The sequence below is a fragment of the Rhineura floridana genome, chromosome 4, assembly GCF_030035675.1.
Source record: "Rhineura floridana isolate rRhiFlo1 chromosome 4, rRhiFlo1.hap2, whole genome shotgun sequence".
Classification (NCBI taxonomy): domain Eukaryota; kingdom Metazoa; phylum Chordata; class Lepidosauria; order Squamata; family Rhineuridae; genus Rhineura; species Rhineura floridana.
Genome location: NC_084483.1, coordinates 164,756,013 through 164,776,150, shown reverse-complemented (window position 1 = coordinate 164,776,150; position 20,138 = coordinate 164,756,013). Strand labels below are relative to the sequence as shown.

At 38.2% G+C, this 20,138-nt stretch overlaps 2 protein-coding genes and 1 pseudogene across 3 annotated transcripts in view; 2 read left to right on the top strand and 1 right to left on the bottom strand.

The window, feature by feature from the left end:
* The window catches only part of DNAH14 (dynein axonemal heavy chain 14), a 472,613-nt gene extending 467,618 nt beyond the window's left edge, over positions 1-4,995 (top strand). Inside the window, exon 89 of the mRNA XM_061626120.1 lies at positions 4,783-4,995. Coding sequence (XP_061482104.1) covers positions 4,783-4,995 — 213 coding nt within the window. The remainder of the gene's footprint in view (positions 1-4,782) is intronic.
* On the top strand, positions 493-611 carry LOC133384620 (5S ribosomal RNA; annotated as a pseudogene).
* A 6,955-nt stretch (positions 4,996-11,950) lies between the features above and the next one.
* LBR (lamin B receptor) overlaps positions 11,951-20,138 on the bottom strand; it is a 42,537-nt gene continuing 34,349 nt past the window's right edge. For both annotated transcript variants that reach the window (XM_061625053.1, XM_061625054.1), the window contains 8 exons: positions 19,383-19,437; positions 17,119-17,313; positions 16,481-16,584; positions 15,894-16,019; positions 13,978-14,146; positions 13,147-13,227; positions 12,909-13,031; positions 11,951-12,205 (listed from right to left, as the gene is read on the bottom strand). In XM_061625053.1, coding sequence (XP_061481037.1) covers positions 12,045-12,205; positions 12,909-13,031; positions 13,147-13,227; positions 13,978-14,146; positions 15,894-16,019; positions 16,481-16,584; positions 17,119-17,313; positions 19,383-19,437 — 1,014 coding nt within the window. In that variant the 3' untranslated portion in view covers positions 11,951-12,044. The remainder of the gene's footprint in view (positions 12,206-12,908; positions 13,032-13,146; positions 13,228-13,977; positions 14,147-15,893; positions 16,020-16,480; positions 16,585-17,118; positions 17,314-19,382; positions 19,438-20,138) is intronic.

Sequence of the window (20,138 nt, the reverse complement as noted above, 5' to 3'; positions counted from 1 at the left end):
CATGGGAACCACTCACCCACAGTGCTTCCATCTTGCCAGTATTCAACCTTAGCTTATTTTCCTTCATCCATCCCACCACTATGTCCAGGCATTGATCCAGGGCCCGCTCAGCCTCTCCTGATTCTGATGTTCTGGAGTAGAGCTGAGTGTCATCAGCATATTGAAGACACCTTGCCCCCAAACTCCTAATGACTGCTCCCAGTGGCTTCATATAGATATTATATAACTATCATATATATGTTATATTCCCTCCCCCTAAATATTAGACAGGCGCCATCTCTGTTATCTTTTCAGCGCCTACTGAAGACCTTTCTCTTTCAACAAGCCTTTTAAGAAGAGACCTTATCCGAGTCTGTGTTGGAATGAGTTTTTAATGTCTTTAAACTTTTTTTAAAAAATAGATGTTTTTAAAGCTTTAAAAATGTTTTAAAGATGTTTTGTTTTACTCTGCTTTTAATAGTTATTTTGTTTTAATATATTTTAAAGTCTGTTTTCAATGGCCATACTACCCTGAACAAGCTCAGTCTCGTCTGATCTCGGAAGCTAAGCAGGATCAGGCCTGGTTAGTACTTGGATGGGAGACCACCTGGGAATACCAGGTGCCATAGGCTTAGAGGAAGGCAATGGTAAACCACCTCTGAATACCTCTTACCATGAAAACCCTATGAATATGTCCATAAAGATTCATAGGATCACCATAAGTCGTAATCGACTTGAAGTCATAATCGACTTGGGTCTTCAGATGTAGCTGGACTACAGTTGCCATAATTCCTGACCATTGGCCATGCTGGCTTGGGCTAATGAGGGTTGTAATCCAGCAACATCTGGGGACCCAAAGGCTGGGAAAGGCTGGCATATAACAACAAAAGATCTGTTTTTATGATATGTTAAAGTGTTTTTAGTGCTTTTGTTTGCTGCCCGGGACTCCTACTTGGAGAAAGGGTGTGATATGTGTGTGTTATGTGGCTTCAAAGCAATTATGATTAATGGCGACCCTATGAACCAGTGACCTCCAAGAGCATCTGTCATGAACTACCCTGTTCAGATCTTGTAACTTCAGGTCTGTGGCTTCCTTTATTGAATCAATCTATCTCTTGTTTGGTCTTCCTCTTTTTCTACTCCGATGTTTTCCCCAGCATTATTGTCTTTTCTAGTGAATCACGTCTTCTCATGATGTGTCCAAAGTATGATAACCTCAGTTTCATTATTTTAGCTTCTAGTAATTGGCCTCGTTTAATTTGTTCTAACACCCAATTGTTTCTCTTTTTTGCAGTCCATGATATGTGCAAAGCTCCCCTCCAACACCGTATTTCAAATGAGCTGATTTTTCTCTTACCCACTTTTTTCATGGTCCAGCTCTCACAACCATACCATACATAGAGATTGGGAATACCATGGTCTGAATGATCCTGACTTTAGTGTTCAGTGATACATCTTTGCATTTGAGGACCTTTTCTAGTTCTCTCATAGCTGCCCTCCCCAGTTCTAGCCTTCTTCTGATTTCTTGACTATTGTCTCCATTTTGGTTAATGACTGTGCCAAGGTATTGATAATCCTTGACAAATTCAATGTCCTCATTATCAACTTTGAAGTTACATAAATCTTCTGTTGTCATTACTTTAGTCTTCATGACGTTCAGCTGTAGTCCTGCTTTTATGTGCTTTCCTCTTTAACTTTTATCAGCATTCATTTCAGGTCATTACTGGTTTCTGCCAGTTAGTGTGGTATCGTCTGCATATCTTAAATTATTGATATTTCTCCCTCCAATTTTCACACCTCCTTCTTGGTCCAATCCCACTCACTGTACATGTTCTGCATCTAGATTAAACAAATAGGGTGATAAAATACACCCCTGCCTCACACTCTTTCCGATGGGGAACCAGTCATTTTCTCCATATTCTATCCTTACAGTAAGTTCTTGTCCAGAGTATAGGTTGAGCATCAGAACAATCTGATACTGTGGCACCCCCATTTATTTTAAAGCATTTCATAGTTTTTTGTGATCTACACAATCAAAAGCTTTGCTTTAATCTATAAAGCACAGGGTGACTTTCTTCTGAAATTCCTTGGTCCATTCCAATATCCAGCATATGTTTGCAATATGATCTTTGATGACTCTTCCCTTTCTAAATGCAGCCTGAACATCTGGCATTTCTCACTCCATATATGGTAAGAGCCTTTGTTGTAGAATCTTGAGCATTACTTTATTTGCATAGGATATTAAGGCAATAGTTCCATAATTACTGCATTCCTTGGGGTCCCCTTTCTTTGGAATTGGGATGTATATTGAACGCTTCCAGTCCGTGGGCCATTGTTTTATTTTCCACATTTGTTGACAAATTTTTGTCAAAATTTGGACAGATTCAGTCTGAGTAGCTTGTAGCAACTCTATTGGTATGCTATCTATTCCTGGTGATTTGTTTCTTCCAAGTATTTTAAGAACAGCTTCTGCCTTACATTCTAAATTTCTGGTTCTTTATCATATGGTTCCTCCATGAATGAATCTGTCATCCTGGCATCTCTTTTACAGAGTTCTTCAGTGTATTACTTTCATCTTCCTTTTATTTCATCTCGGTCAGTCAGTGTGTTCTCCTGTTGATTATTCATTTAAATTTCCCTTTAATTTCTCTAATCTTTTGGAACAGGGCTCTTGTTCTACCTTTTTGATTATCCTCTTCTATTTCTGTACAATTATTATTGTAATAGTTCTCTTTGTCCCTACATACTAGTTGCTGTATTCTTGCATTTAGGGTTTTAACCGTATTTCTCTCTCCTTTTACTTTTGCTTTCCTTCTTTAACTATTTTAAGAGTTTCATCAGTCATCCATTGAGGTCTTTCTTTTTAATTAGAGGTATTGTCTTTTCCCATTCTTCCCTGATAATGTCTCTGACTTCACTCCATAGTTCTTCTGGTTCTCTATCAGCTAGGTTTAAAGCTGTTCCTTATTTGATCTTTTAGTCCTTCTGGGATGTTATTTAAATTTATGATTGCTGTGTTGTACTTCTTTAGCTTTACTCTGATTTTCGATATCACCAGTTCATGATCTATACCACAGTCTGCTTCTGGTCTTGTTTTCGCAGAAAGTATGGAACTTCTCTGTCTTCTGCTTCCAATTATATAATCAATTTGATTCCTATATGTAGAGTCGTCTTTTCGGTTGCTCGAAAAATGTGTTTGCAAGAAACAAATTATTGGCTTCAGAGAATTCAATTAAGTCTCTCTCTTGTTTCATTTCGATCTCCTAAGCTCCATTTCCCCACAATTTCTAGTTCTTCTCTGTTCCCTACTTTTGCATTCCAATCCCCCATGATTATCAGAGTACTCTGTTTTGGTGTGTGATCAGCTTGTTCCTGTACTTCTGCATAAAATCTCTCCATTTCCTCTTCTTCTGTGTTTGCCATTGGAGTATAGACTTGGATGATGGTTATGTTAATAGGTTTCCCATTAAATCTCATTGACATCACTCGCTCAGATCCTGCATTTTAACTCCTAATTGCTTTTGCTACATCACTCCTCACTATTAGAGCAACCCCGTTTCTTTCTCATTTCCTGCATAAAATATTTTGTAGTTGCCTGATTGAAAGTGTCCCATACCTGTCCATTTTAATTCCTCACGCCATATTGTAATGTTGATGTTCCATTTCTTTCTTGACAATTTCTAACTTTCCCTGGTTCATGCTTCTCACATTCCATGTTCCTATTATGTACATTGAACAATTCCCGACTCTCCTTTCACATCTGTGCGCTTCAGCCTCTGGGCTTCCTTTCGGCTTTGACCCAGCTGCATCATTAGTTACAGTGCTACTCGTACATGTCCATTGTTCTTCCCAAGTAACTCAATGAGTGCCTTCTGACCTGGGGGTCTCATCTTCCAGCACTATCTTGTGTTACATTTTGGATAGTCTATTCATAGTTTTTATGGTAAAAGGTATTCAGAGGTGGTTTACCATGGCCTTCCTCTGAGTCAGGATGCGTTTCAGTCTGGTGTCTCAGCTTTGACCATTCCGCCTTGGGTGCCCCTGCTAGTATAGCCTCTTGGTCTAGACTCCTGGCAGCATCGCTGTCAGCATCTTTGATACTCTCAAACCCCCTCACCATGTTAAGGTGAGCATCCTAGAGAGAGGGTGGAATATAAATCTAATGAATAAATAAATATTAAATAGCATTGGGGATAAGATGGGTACCCTGTGGCATCCCATGGGTCAGGAGGTCAAAAACAATCACCCAGCCCTACTCTTTGGACTCGGTCCTTAGGTACAACTGGAACCACCATAACATACTGCCCCCAATTTCCATTCCACGAAGCCTGTCCAGGAGGATGACATGGTCAATGGTATCAAAAGCCACAGACAGATTGAAAAGCAGGAGCAAAATCATCCTCACCTTGTCCCACTCTCTATAGAGGTAATCCATCAGGTCAACCAAGGCTGAATCAGTCCTATGGGCAGGCCTTATCCCAGATTGGAACAAATCTAGGTAGTGTTTCATCCAAAAATGCCAGCATTCTTGTATAAACTCAAGTAATGTAGAATGAGGCACACTGCCCCATCACCAGATATTTGACATGGATGCTGCAGGTTTATAACCCCTTCTCCTGCAGAGGAGAAAGACTGCCTATGCGGGCTGTAATTTCCTGCTTGGCATGTTGGTTGCATGCACATACTGTGTATTGTATGTTTTCTGTGCTATTCCTTAGTGTTTCTCAAATACATAACATGGGTATTTAAAACATGGAAGTTATGTCAATGAGTGCTAATTTGTCAAAACTTTTTTTTAAAAAGATGACCTTCAATTCAAGACCCCATTACCTAGATGAGGAAGCAGTCTTGCTACTTCATAAATGTCCACTGTACAGGACACCCGAAAGATCAGGCATACTGTCCTCTACAGGTATATCAACTAATTTTGTAACAGTAGTAAATCTACCAAGTATGATAGCTCCAAGCCACTGGATAACAAGAGGTGTTGCACTGTTGTGCCAACTAGATGACTGAGAAATGTTTAAAGAATCCCTATCCCTTATGCTTTAGACCAATGATAGACCCAGTAGACTGATGTTGAAGAATAAACTTTATCTTCACTAAATAGTGTGTATTGTGGTTTTCTGTTTTATCTATGCCATTTTTATACAAACATTATTATTATTATTATTATTATTATTATTATTATTATTATTATTATTATTATTATTATTATTATTTATTACACTTATATACCGCCCGACTAGCAAAAGCTCTCTGGGCGGTGAACAACAGAGAATATAGTAAAATACACATATAATACAATAAAAACATATTAACATATAACAGTAAACGATCAAAAATCAGTTACAACAAAAATAAATCAATAACTTAAGTTAAAAATGCATTGGGAAAGAGGAAGGTTTTAACCTGGCGCCGAAAGGACAACAGTGTCGGCGCCAGGCGCACCTCCTCAGAGAGACTGTTCCACAGTTCGGGGGCCACCACTGAGAAGGCCCTAGATCTTGTCATCACCCTCCGGGCCTCCCTATGAGTCGGAACCCGGAGGAGGGCCTTCGTAGCAGAACGTAGTGAACGGGCGGGTTCGTAGCGGGAGAGGTGTTCCGATAGCGTGGTCCCATGCTGTATAAGGCTTTATAGGTTAATACCAACACTTTGAATCTGGCCCGGAAGCATATTGGTAGCCAGTGCAAGCATGCCAGAACAGGTGTTATATGCTCGGACCGCTTGGTCCTTGTCAGCAATCTGGCGGCCGCATTTTGCACTAGCTGCAGCTTCCGAACTGTCTTCAAAGGCAGCCCAATGTAGAGCGCATTGCAGTAATCCAAATGCGAGGTTACCAGAGCATGTACCACCGATGTAAGGTCCTCCTGACTCAGGGACGTAGCTGGGCTACCAGCCGAAGTTGGTAGAACGCATTCCGTGCCACCGAGGCTACTTGAGCCTCAAGTGATAGGGAAGAGTCTAAGACAACTCCCAAGCTCCAAACCCGGTCCTTTAGGGGGAGTGTAACCCCATCCAGGACAGGGTATGTATCCACCATCTGATCAGAGAAACCATCCACCAGCAGCATCTCAGTCTTGTCAGGATTGAGCCTCAGTTTATTAAACATGTTGATTAAAATGTTTGTGTTCACTCAGATGTGTGTCAAGCTGGCCATATGATGAAGCTAGACCATCTCAGCTCCAGCAAGGAACTTCTAATGCTCACGTGCTCTTGGGAACCTGAGTGTGTGAACTTGCTACCCACATGTCCCATGGAACACACCTCCTTGAGAGGAGGGGGATCTTTGGCTAGGGATAAAACAAGCGCTTTGTCCTGAAATGTGCCTAAATGGTGCATGTATATCCGAAGAAATGCAGGTCCAAAACCAGACTAAAGCAAAGCTTTCTTTTATTGAGAGAAAAGAGCAAAATAGCATTACTGTACAAAATTACTAGGTGCATGGCAGCATTAATAAATATCCTAACCCATTCATAACTTTAAAGAGATCAAAGGACCCTGTTACTATAGTGACAGGTAGGAGAGATTACCTATCCTAGGTCCCGGAGTGAGCAGTTCAATACAGCTGAAGCGATGTGGAAGAGCTCTGGCCCAAAACCAGGAAGGATTCTGTTTGTCTCAAGGTGTGTGCTGAGACACAAAATCCCTTCCTGGCTCTTCTCCCTGCAGTCCTGCGTGGAAAGCAGTTGCACGTGTTGGAGCTCAGATCGCCATTACCCCCCCTTCCTAGATTCAAGCCTCTTTTTACAAGACTTTTTCTCTCTCACCCCCCTGCAAAGGAGGGGTCTGGGTATGAGGTAATTTTGTGTGTGTGTCTGTGTTTCTAGCTGACACTGAAAAACTTAGGCTACTTTCTAATGCTTGCTTGGGATGGGATTATTTTGCTAGGCATGAGGGAAATCTGCCAAGGAGGAGATAACATGTATTCCAATTGCTCTTGGTTATTTTTCTTGCACACAGCATGGCCTTGAGCTGTTCCTTTTCACAGTACCTCAGGATTGCACCACGAGTCACACAACAAGGGGTGTGGGGTGGGAATTCTAGTTGGCAGGCTTCAGGGCCTTGCACGGCATAACAATCTCCCCCATTGAAAAACATCTGAATTCACTTATACAATGTCTTTTCACACCTTATGTCCTGCTGTTGTCCTGAACTCTCATGCTTTCATCCATCTGGTGTAACTGTGCCATTTGGGACAGGATCCATCTTACAAGGGCCATTAAGACGATGACCAAAAAAACCTTGAAATATTAGAATCACAATGGGGCGTATTAAAAAGTTTAAACCTCCTTTGGCTCCTTCGCTCCAGCCCATCAGTGAGTCTCAACATTTATGTGTCCCTATCTGTTTAATCTTGGCTGCTATATTGGTGATGGCATGGCATTCATGTGTTATCTGGAGTGTGGCTTGCTCTCCCAAGTGTTTCACTGCTTCTAATTGTTCCTGCAACATAGGGTGCCTGAGTGAAACTGAAAAGAGCCACTGTTTGTTCCAAGTGTCAGGATCCTGAAATATCAACTATGGTGCCTATACATTTTGCCTTCTATGTAAAGTAAGGGTAGGGAAGCTTAGGCCCAGGGGTTGAATGCAGTCCTCCAGGTGTTTCTGGACGAAATCTATTACCTAGATCCATTTATGTCTGGGTTCATGCCTGGGTGTGGGATTGAATCAGCCACAGTGGCCCTGCTGAATGACCTTTATCAGGAGATGCAAGGAGAGTGCAACTCTGCATCATCTACTCAATTTCTTGGCAGCTTTTGATACCATTGACCATCCTGCTGTACAGTGGCTCTGTTCTTACTTGCAAAATCACATCTAGAGAACAGCACTGGAAGACTGCTCTTTGGGCCCATGGCAGCTGTTATGAGGGCATTAGTTTGTCCTTAGTGTTATTCACAGTTACATGAAGCTACTGGGAGCAGTCATTAGTTTTGGGGGAAGATGTCATCAGAATGCAAATGATATCCACTATTCATAAAATAGTAGAGTTGGAAGGGGCCTATAAGGCCATCAAGTCCAACCCCCTGCTCAATGCAGGAATCCAAATCAGAGCATTCCTGACAGATGGCTGTCCCGCTGCCTCTTGAATGCCTCCAGTGTCGGAGAGCCCACTACCTCTCTAGGTAATTGGTTCCATTGTTGTATGGCTGTAACCGTTAGGAAGTTTTTCCTGCTGTCCAGTCAAAATCTGGCTTCCTGCAACTTGAGCCTATTATTCCGTGTTCTGCACTCTGGGATGATTGAGAAGAGATCCCGGCCCTCCTCTATGTGACAACCTTTCATGTACTTGAAGAGTGCTATCATATCTCCCCATAGTCTTCTCCAGGCTAAACATGCCCAGTTCTTTCAGTCTCTCCTCATAGGGCTTTGTTTCCAGTCTCCTCATCATCCTTGTTGCCCTCCTCTGAACCTGTTCCAGTTTGTCTGCATCCTTCTTGAAGTGCGGCCTCCATTACATCTGAATAAGGAGAGGCTGTAAAAAACCTAGATTAGTATCTGGACACAGTGGTGGACTGGATGAGGATGAATAAAATGAACCTAAAGAATGAGGTTTTGTGGGTTGCACCAGATCCCAGAAACAAGCCAGTTGCCTGCACTGCATGAGGTTTCACTCCCTCTGGAGAAGGTAAATAGGTGTGGAGACTCTAAGAACCAGCTTTGTCACTTTATGGCCTTTTATAAACTTTTATGAAGCCTAGTGTGCCACCTACAGACATTCCTGGGAAGAGGCAATCTGATCATTGTAGTCCATGTACTGACCATCTCAAGACTGGCTTACTGCAATACATTCTATGCGATTCCCACAAGCTTCAGCCAACTGAGAATGCTGCAGCTAATGGAAACAAGCTACTGCCAGCACAACACCAGTAGACCAGCATTGACTTCCTTTCTGCTACTGGCCCAGGTCAAAGGTTCTTGTACTAGTCTACAAAGCCTTAAACAACTCAAGCATATGACACCTTAAGGATCACCTTGCCTCATAAGGCCAAGTCGATCCCCAAAATCAGCTGGGGGAACACAACCCATGTCACTGAGGAGTCATGCTTTCAATGTAGTGGAAATCAGGCAGGTCCCATCTCTGCTCAGTTTCAGATGTCATGTTAAAACTGTTTTCAGGAGGCCTTTGCATTATGAATGTTGTTCTAATGGTCTACTATCTGGTGCTTTAATCTAGGTTTAATGTTTTGTAGTATTTTAATTTTCTGTAAGCCACTTTGAGATGTAATGAAAAGCATTGCACATATCTGGATCTTAGGACTCTGTCGAGGCCACTCCTCAACCATACTCAGCACGAGGCTGCTCCATGCCCTCCTCCACAAATGGCTGGAATGTGCCCTTGGAATGCGTTCAATGCCCTTTGCCTGCCTAGATGGAGGAGCGTGTATGTAGAAATCATGTTTTTGTGTAGCTGAAATGTAGCCCACTGAAAAAAATTGTCACATCCATTGCTCTACACACTTTTTGCCTCTGGTCCTGTTCACCACAATCATACGGCCTCTGGAAGGTTGCCCACATATGGCGCAGAGGCTGAAAAGTTTTTTTCCACCTCTATTGTAGGAGGATTCAAATTAACTTAAGAGATCTTATGATTCATATATTGCCCTAGGACAGATAGGAACCGGAGGTTTCCTTCCAGTATCTTTCTGGATAGATTCCTAGGAGTTCACCATCACCTGAACTGGGCTAGAACTCTCAAGTGCTTAATCCGTTCCAGGACACAGGTACATATTCCACCAGAACTAGTTACACAAGATAATAGCAAATATCCATTCAAACGGACAAACAGAACTGTTAGTCTCTCTTAGAAAGGGATGCAATACCCTCAATAAATAATTGTAGCTGCACAAAATCATTTTTGGATGAAGTTTTAATTATACAAGTTACTTTTTATGAAGTTCAATCTAAAGAGTACATTTTAGATGTAAAAAAGTGTAACAAACATAACAAATTGCAGTTTATATTAGTCAGGAACCACACTCCTGCGGGAACATGCTTATGTAAAAAAATACTCATTTCCCTTTGGAATTTTTTTTAGAATCATCTGGGAAAAAGTGGTATTTCTTCAACTGTAACATAGCAGAACATTTCATTTGTATAACTAGTTACATAGATATTTTGAAGCATTCACTGTTCATATGTTTTTTTTTAAAAAACACTAAGCAAGCTAAAGAAAGTTGTCATGATCATTTCTGCCAACAACACAAATTCAATTATTACATTCTTGTACAAAAAATAATTTTGTACAGCAGTAACTAAAATGGGTCATACAATATCCAGGGTAGAATAAGGACCCTTATAGGGCATAAGAGTGCTGACACCCCATCTCTCAAGGCTATTCATGTTCCTTAATTGATCAAAAGAGACGGGCATTCAAGTTAAGCCCTATGACAATCCCTCCTCACAATCATGCATTTTAACTATATTAAACTGAAAACAAAGGTTATGAAGAACTATGCTACGAATTCATAAATGCAAAATATAGATATTCTAAAAATGGGTACTTTCACATTGTTATTAAATGGGTAATTTTCATCAGCTGTAAAACTGTAAATTAAACCTTTGAAACAAAAATTTCAAACCATCTCCTTTCTAATTTCATATATTAAAATGGCAATTATTCCACTCAGGTAAATAATTCCACTTACAGCCAATTAGGTACAAGCTATTAAATTAAAAATCCATAGATGTTAAGCTATGAATAGCATAAAACCCGATAGCATGAATCACTGCGAAAAACTCAAATATACAAAAATACATTAGTTCAAAAGTTCAATTAAAGTGGTTGACTTTAATCACAAATTTATGTTAAAAAGTTGGTTTAAATACCAATTTGAAAAATTAGCATTTTTCCTATTTGCAACAGTATAAAAAAGGCAAAATAACCTACATCTGAGGTAGCAATGCCAATTCACACAACTTTGAATAAATTTCCTATATCTCCATAACACATTTGTCATTATAATATTTAAATGAGCACTTCAATTGTTCAAATCAATATCATAGCAATACATTACTTTATAAAACTTCCAAAAATACTGGAAATGGTTTTAGTAAAAAAAAATTATCATCCAGCCCTAAAAAACAATTGCATCTTACACTCAAAACACTGTACAACAAAATCTTTCAGAGTTATAATATAAAGGAAAGCTATAGTACAAACCAATGGTTTACAATAGCTGAGGAAAATTAACTGTGCCTACATTTTCATAGTTTGTACAATACTCCACACCTAGCACTACTCTATCATTGGATCCACTGGTTGTCACTTGTACTTCTTGAGGCCTGAGATATGCGAAGAATTAGGTGCATGGGATTTTAAAATGTTCATTAAAATCAATGTACTGTTTATAGCACAGGTTTTACTGAATACTATTAGCTAAAAAACCCCATTTCAACTTAAAATGGGACCTTGTTTGTACTCTACAGGAAAGGGGTAGAGCACATACACCTGTGTATTGACTTCCCTGGAAACTCACTCTTCTGCAAATGTCACTTGGGAATCAGCTGAAGAAACCAGTAGTGGGAGACAGACCTGAGTGAGAACTACCTTCATCAGAGAGCTGTGTTAGTAAGTCACACTTCACTGAATCTCGATACTATTTATATGCTGCATTTTGGCCAAAGGCTCTCAAGGTAGCCCACAAATATTGAAAAGCAAAGATTGAAAATAAAAGTTACAAAACAAGGAAATCTTCAGTATTAAAGCCTACAAATGGCCTCTCTTTCGTACTTCCAGAACAGAAAATTAAAGTTATCCAGAAAACTAGTTCACAAAGCATATATATATATTGCTTGACAAACTTTTCATGGCTACACAACTAGTTTATTACTTAATAGAAGCGTGTACTTGGAAATGGAGAGATGGTTAAACAAACATATATAGGATGCATTTTAGATTATTGGTAAATATATCTGCTAGTTCACTATCTGAGCGCAATCTTTTATGAAAATCCAGAAGAATTCACATATATACCAAGTGCAATGGTATGAGGTATGTGGTTCATTGCAAAGATGATTTAACTGCAAAAGCTCTGCATCATCTACCAATGTGAAGATGTTTAGTAGATATATGGAAATATGCGATATGGCACACGTTGACAGTATTTTTCCCATGCTAAGCCATATTTTTTCTTACACAGACGGTCATCACGGGCTTCTCGATGAATAAGCAAAACAATAAAATATATGATATAGAAATATGGTAAAATGTGGTTGATGCCTGTAAGAACATATAAACAGTTATTTTTTTCTACCCTATACTGAAGTCTCAAGATGGGTCACAATGTAATCATAACTTTAACAAAAAATTCCTTCACCTTATAATGTATTTTTTATATAAAAATTTATGATCTTTAAATCATTTTTAACATTACTGATCTATGGATTGGGATTGAATATTAACTTTCAATTTCTTGATTACATATTCTGTTGAAAATTATCTTATATATAACTGTGAATGCATCCAATGTACTTTTTCTTTGAGTTTTCTATGTTGATAATAAACAAACAAACAAGAACAGCGCCAAAAAGAGAGCCATAATGATGTACTTTTGGTGTATTATGCCATTTAGTCTTCAGCTAACAATAGCTTTCAGTTAGATCGTGGGCAGTGAACCTGTGGTTCTTCTAATGCTATTGAATTCCCACTTCTATCTGTCCCAGCCAGTATGTCCAATGGTGAGGGCTGATGGGAGTTGCAGTCCAGCAATATATGAAGGGCCACAGATTCTTTACCCATTTTAGATCCATGTTCTGTAAAAATGAATTTCTTTTCCTCCATACCTTTTATTATACATTAACCTTTGTCTCCATGTTAATCATAAGGAGCCTATTACCTCAGTCAGTAACAAGCTCCAACAGGAAGATGAACAATAGAGCAAGAGAAATACAAGATTTTATTAAAAGATATTTTATCATCTTACCACAAGGGAGGGACCAAGCGAGAGCCATGATGATATCCCCTAGATAGTTGGGATGACGCACCAAACCCCACCAGCCAGAAACCAAGAGATTTTTTCCATTTGCAGTGGGAATAACTTTCAAATCTGCATGGTGGTATACAGAAAAATATTATTTGTACCTCAGCAAAATAGAGCACACATCTGTGTATTAGCATATGGAAAGCACTGATATAAAACTAGTTTACCTAACAGTACTTACGAGCAACTTTTGGATCCTTTGGATTTTGTCGAAATGAGTTTTTCTGTGAGTTTGAACTACGAAAAATGTAATATCCAAGCACTTCATAAAAGAAAGAATAATCAGCTATTAATTCCTTGCAGAACATAACATACATCCTACTATCATCTCAATTTTACATTAGTAAAAGTGACGAGATACATTCTCATGGGTCCATTTATTTTCCAGTATTTTAGTCACTAGTCTAATTGATGTGGATATTATAAATTTAGTTCTTAGTATGTCTGGTTCCATAGTATAGCTGCAAATTATAGTGGATGATATGTTCACAATCCTCAACTTTTATTATTTAGAATGTTTTTCCTTGGGGTTTTTTTGCTCAAAAACATTCATGTTCAAAGGGTATACTCAAAGAGTACATAGTCAAAAGAAGAGGGACAATAAACTGGTTTAAAAAGAAAAAACCTTGAATACAGAAATGCTAAATTTGCAATTTCCTAAATACATTTTTGCTCTAGGCACAAATTACCTATACCTCTTTAAAATGTTAATTACATTAGTATATTAGGGTTGTTATCCACAAATGTTATACACTGCAACGTTAGACAGATAGATAATTAGTTGTTTTTATAGCTACACCACCTAAAAACATGCTGTTAAACATCAACACGATTCTTAAAGGATCTGATAACAAACATGCGTTCAAAAATGTTACATGATTCACTAACTGAATGGTTATCTTATCACTTTGAGTCAGAAAATGGCTTCCTCAACTGATAGTGAAATATTATCCATCCAAAGCATTCAGAATATTTTTAAGTATAACAATATTTCATTTTAATCACCACTTACTATTCAAAGCTATTACTGCAGAAGCTGTTAACCAAGAAAGCTCATTGGGATGTTTCACTAAATAAAAAGCTTGTAAGCTGAAGAGAAAAGGAACCCACACCAAGTCTCCAAATGCTAGCATGAACCCAAAACCCTCATGGATGATGTCCATAGTTGTCAAAATAGCTTCCTAAAAAGTTAAAAGAATTAAATTAGTATTTAGACTGTATCATAAATGGCCAAAATATTTTCATTATATACTCTTTATCAGGGCTGAAGTGTTATGGTTGTCTATATGTTGAATATGCACCACATCAGAAGGTTTAATCTTACACATGTATTATACCTTCTTTGCTTCCTTCAGCTTGCATCATGCTATACGACAGCCTTTCCAAGTTTACACTTTATAAACAAATTACACAACACAAACATGTACTCAACACTTCTCTAAAAATCAGAACTAGTAGGGGGTCATAGTTTTCTGCAAGGAGCTCTCAATGCCTCTTGTGCAATTCGACTGTTGAGAGCAGAGAAGGGCCTTTTGGAAGTTGAGAGCCAAACCTGCTTTATTTGTCTCTGCTTCCTGCAGCCACACTACGGTTAAGAAAGAGAATGGGAAGAGAGTTACCTACTCCTCTGATGTTTCCATGAATAGTACATGCCTATTCTGGTTGAGATAGAACAAGTACTAAAAATGCATGGATTTTGTAAAGAAAGCGAAACATCTGCTTATTGTCTACTTATTGCAAACAGAAAAGTTGCTCAATGATTCTATGCTTTGAAATTTTGTTCAGATGTAACAGGAAATGAGTGTAACAGGAAATGTCCCCCTCACCTCCTCCTCTTGTGTGTCCAAAAACCACGTTTGGTTTTAAAATCTCCAGTTACATGTGACATCCAAACTGTGGCTTGAACTTTAACCTATGTTTGGAGAACAAACAAGGATCCAAAACCACAGCTGCAACTGTGGCTTGCTTGAACAATGGCTTGCTTGAACAAATCAGGATCAGAGCTCGGAAGCCATGAGAAACTCTTGCTAATTTTAAAATTAAAAGAGGTTTTTGACTGAGTATGAAAAAGGAGAAGTGAAGGGGTGCACATAATCCTGCCACTAATTGTCTTCATAGTGGGACCATTATTTATGGGGCTATTAGACACTGTTTAAATATTGGAGTGTTTACTATCATTTCAAGGCAAGATATGTTTTTCTCCCCAACGATGGAACACTTTACTAACATTTCAAAATGTACATATTTAATCACCACTCTTTCTAATAGCAAACTCAGGTGTTGAGTGCTCATGAAACTGGAGCCAAAATGGAGCTTCTGAGAAACAAGAGGGAGGCATCAGCATGCTTGGAGAAGCCCAGAGTTTTTCAGAAGTACAATACATTTTTTAAAACTCCAAACGGAGGCAAACATTAAAAAACAACCCAATGAGGACTAAGCATGTCCAGTGGCCAAGGCAGTTTGGGAAAAACACTGTATACCAGGCTAGAGGGTGGGCAGACAGGAAATGGAATCCCCCTGCTTGGTAGATATGGCTTGCTTGCTCCATGAACAGGAACACTCCTGTGAGAGGTAACAATACACAACAACATTTTTTACATATGCTACTTAAATTTAATAATCCACTAATTTTAAATCACATTAGTTATCCCATGAGACTTCATCCACCCACTGAGACTTATCTCAGTTTCTCAGATATGATTTTACTCCTATTAAAACTTCTCCAGACTTTGCATTCCTGAGGTTATAATCTATTACTATTTCCTGTTTTATAGTCTCTAGGCTTCCCCTGTACTTGGTTCACCTATTTAAATAACAAGGAAATCAATAGGGGTTTGGAGATAATAACAGTGACATGCATACATAAAGCATCATATGCTAATAGTTCTAGAATGTTTTAAATAACAAATACCCTTAGGTAAAGATTACCTCATTCCAAAGACCATCCACCACATAGAGAAGCTGGAAACCATTAACTAGAATCATTGATAAAGATGGTATATTCAGATGTTGCACTTTCATCTCCGTCAAGAGCATTGCAAAGTTAATAACAACCTTTAGAAAAAATAAGTTGCCCGTTAAAGTCAATTTTACCTTACAACCCTACAGTGAGCTATAGTAACACAATTTTAAATAGTAATTTTGTATCAAAGCATTTTTCCCTGCTATACAAATATAAGCTGGGTTTTGATCAATTGTGTGGCATTTTCCCCTTTTTACTTCTCTATGTATCTTCCCATGTTTGCAGTTTAACATTTGTAAACTAAAAACAATTATGTACAAGAAGATGCTGATATTTGCAGCTGTGAACATTGTACAACTAATGCTCCATGATCATATTTACAATTAATGCTCCATGATCATATTGCTGTTTACAGTTTACAATAGAGTGCCACAATAATGTTAATGTTGTAGTATTTCCTGCAGCACATTGTTCATTTTAAAGACTAAACACCTTACTCATAAAATGAAGGAAACTGCAACAATTAGATGCAACAATAAACTTAAACTCTTACCCAGCCAATCAGCCCTGGTCGTAACTCACAGAAGTATTTCAGGTCAAAATTTCCAATGCGAGGATTTAATTCACGGCCCATAAAAAACCCATAAATTATATTCCCTACAAAAAAAAAAAAAGATTGGTCCACAGTAATATTTTTGACTGCTGCACTGTTATTAGGTTTTATCTATTTAAGTCATACTGAAAGAAGACTCATTGAAATAAATTCAGTTAAGTTATTCAGACAGAATTTCTGTCTAGGATGGACTTTTTACAAGACATACCTATCCCATATTATTAAAATACATCAAAAATAGGAGTGGATATAAATTCTTCTGCATAATTTTAATTGCTTACAACTTTACAGGAGCACATCCTCAATCAAATAAGGTACATGCAAATTAAATTAATAATTATATAAACAACATGAATAATAGCTGATTAAAACAAACACAGCATTGGAAATGAAAATACATTCAAAGTTATATGCATGAGCATGGCTCCTATTAATGTTCCACTGAAAGCTTCAAGCCAAGAGAGCAAAAGAATAGGGGTTATTGTAGGCTGTCATGATAGTATTTGCCATGCACAAAAATGCATGAGTAAGGATGAAAAAAAGTCAGGCAGGGAATGTTTTCACAACTATTCACTTACCAGAATTCCCTGCAGTTGATAATTCCTGCTCAGATGCTCTCAGTGAACGGGCATAGAGATAAATGCTCAACACCACAGAAAAAACCAAAGCGCAGGCTGCAAACTGCAGGAAATTGTCATGTAAATAGTAAAGCTCTATTTCAAAATACAGAGAAATTCCAATGGCTACAGCTGTTAGGATAAAAGCATAGAATCCTGAAAGGAAATAAAAATAAGTGTGAGACACATTTCAAAAATTATTAGAGGTACCTGAACCTTAATATAAAATCCTAAAATTATACTTAAGAATGTGAGTCAATAGGAACATTGGAAACCATGTTTTCGGTTAAATCAGCATCTTAATAAAATAAGCAGATTGGAAGCTAATTATGCCAGAAATCTTTGTATTCAAGGTTTCCTATTATGCAACACTCTTGTGGAACCTTAAGGTTGCAATCCCATACTCATTTACCTAGGAGAATATCCCATTGAACTTGATGGGACTTGTTTATTTTTTTAAAACCACTTAATAAAAATATTTAAGCTGTTTACATCAAAATAATACCACATTCAATAACATTTCTTCAAAACAGGCACTTAAAAAACAAAACCCCAACCATTCACTTAAATCTCCCAAAATTGTTAAAACAAAAAAATTCAAATTCAAAGTAAGCATCCAGAGAAGCTTGGGTAACCATACGTTTTAAAGAAGCATTTAAAAGGCATTACTGTCTCTACCTCTCAAATTACCTGAGGGAGGGCTTTCTAGATGGTGGAAATCAAATAGAAGGCACATTTCCACACTGTCACCAAGGGACAATCTGCTGGTTGGGGAATAACTAGCAGGGTCTCCTTGGAAGATCTTAAAAGATTGACTTGGTCTGTGCTAGGGAAGACACTCTACTAGGTATCCTGATCCCAAGTTGTTTAGGGCTTTAAATGTCAACAACAAAACCTTGAATTTGGCTTGATAGATATTATGTAGCCAGTGCGTATCTTCTAATACTAGTGTCATACGTGAAGAATTGGGTGTCCCACTAAACACTCCAGGAGGCCCATATACAGCATTTTACTGTAATCTAATTGTAAGGTTACACAAGTATGGACCACCAAGTTAAGGCTGTTTCTGTCCAGGAACAGTCATAGTTGGCACACCAACCCAAGTTGGTAATGGATGCATGGAGCCATTGAGATCACCTGGACCTCAAATGATGGATCTAGCGAGTATCCAAACTGCTTCTTCAGGGAGAGTGCAAATTGATCCAGATTTAATACACAACCCAATCCTCACATCTGGGAGCCACTCATCCATATGGAATCTGTCTTGTCAAGATTCAGTCACAGCCTTCATTCAGTCCATGGCCTCTCCTGATTCAGATGTTACTGAGAAATAGACCTGGGTATCATCAGCATACTGGTGACACCTTGCTGAAAATCTCCTGATGACCGACAGTATCAAAAGCCACTGGGAGAATCAACAGTCATACTCTCTCCCAAAGGAGGGTCATCCATCAGAGAGACCAAAGGTAACTTACTTCTGCGTAATACTATAGCATTGTGCTGGAACACATCAGATATTAAGCTGTGTATGACTAAGATATCTATAACAAGATTAGCCCATTTAGACACAATTTACATTAGAAATACAAAACCATTTCTACAGTGTTTTGAAATAATTTATGAATCCTGATCACTAAAATATTCACATAAAAATGTAGAAGTAATGGCAAAGACATTATGGTCCTTTAGAAAGCTAGGTAGTCAAATACCTTAATTTGTTTGTTCAGTAAGTATCTTCATTGATAGCATAATGTGGCACATGTTTATACAGCTTCCACATGTTTATACAGCTTCCATACTATATGTTCAATTCAGACATCGTACTCAATTAAGGCCAAGGAAGCTTAACTATAAATATTATGGTATCTGATTTGATGAACCACAGATTGCAATTGGCAACAAGATCTGTTATAGGTATGCAAATCATGGCTTGAATTGACCAACTACAGTCTGAACAGACAAATTTCACTGCCCATCACTGAAGGCCACATCTACAAACAAGTGCTAAGCAAACAGAGAATGAAAGCAGACAATCAACTCTAAACCATGGTTTCACATTTGAAAACCCAAACCATGCTTCTGCATGATGACTGAACTGAACCATGTATTCTCATGTTTGCAACTACAATAATTAAAATTACAGTATGTTGTTTATATATGTGAACTGATCATTATCAAAACAGGCTACCAATTCAAAAATAAAGCTGAACTTAAAACACATTTACCATTTATCCTGTACTCCAGTCTAATTCCATTCGAAAGGGTAGTCCCTTCTACAACCTTAAAACAAAGAGAAAAAAAAGAAAAATGTTTTTTTCCCATCTAGATTCAATAGTAAAGCAGATTATAGGGAAACAGCCACTAAAAAAATTATGTTGCCTTTCTACATTTTGTAGTCACCAAGATCCACTTAAGGTAGGGGAAAGGGAATTCTAAATCCTACAGTTACATGATAATCCCCATGATAAACTACTAACTGCATGATAATCAGTACTTTAAAAACTACCAAAAAAAGAACCATGCGTCTTTCTACACAATTACAGATTCCCATTTGTACATAACACTGTTAGGAGAGATGAATATAATATTCATACAACCACAACAGGAAAGAATGAGCTATCTAGAAGAAATATTTGTTCACCAAAATAATTTATTTACTGCCTTTAATTTCAAAAAGAAATATCAAGGTGGTTCACAGACTAATAAAACAATATAATCACAACAAAACCAGTTCAGTAAAACAGTTACGATATCAATCAAAGAAACCAGTAACCAGTGTTAACACAGGAAAATACAGTCAGTTACATTTTCAATTGTCAGCAGAAACGTTCCAGCTAGAACCTGATTACCATAGGACAGCCTTTCCCAACCAGTGTGCCTCCAGATGTTGTTGGACCACAACTCCCATCAGTCTCAGCCAGCATTGCCAATGGTCAGGAAAGATGGGAATTGTGGTCCAACATCTGGAGGCACACTGGTTG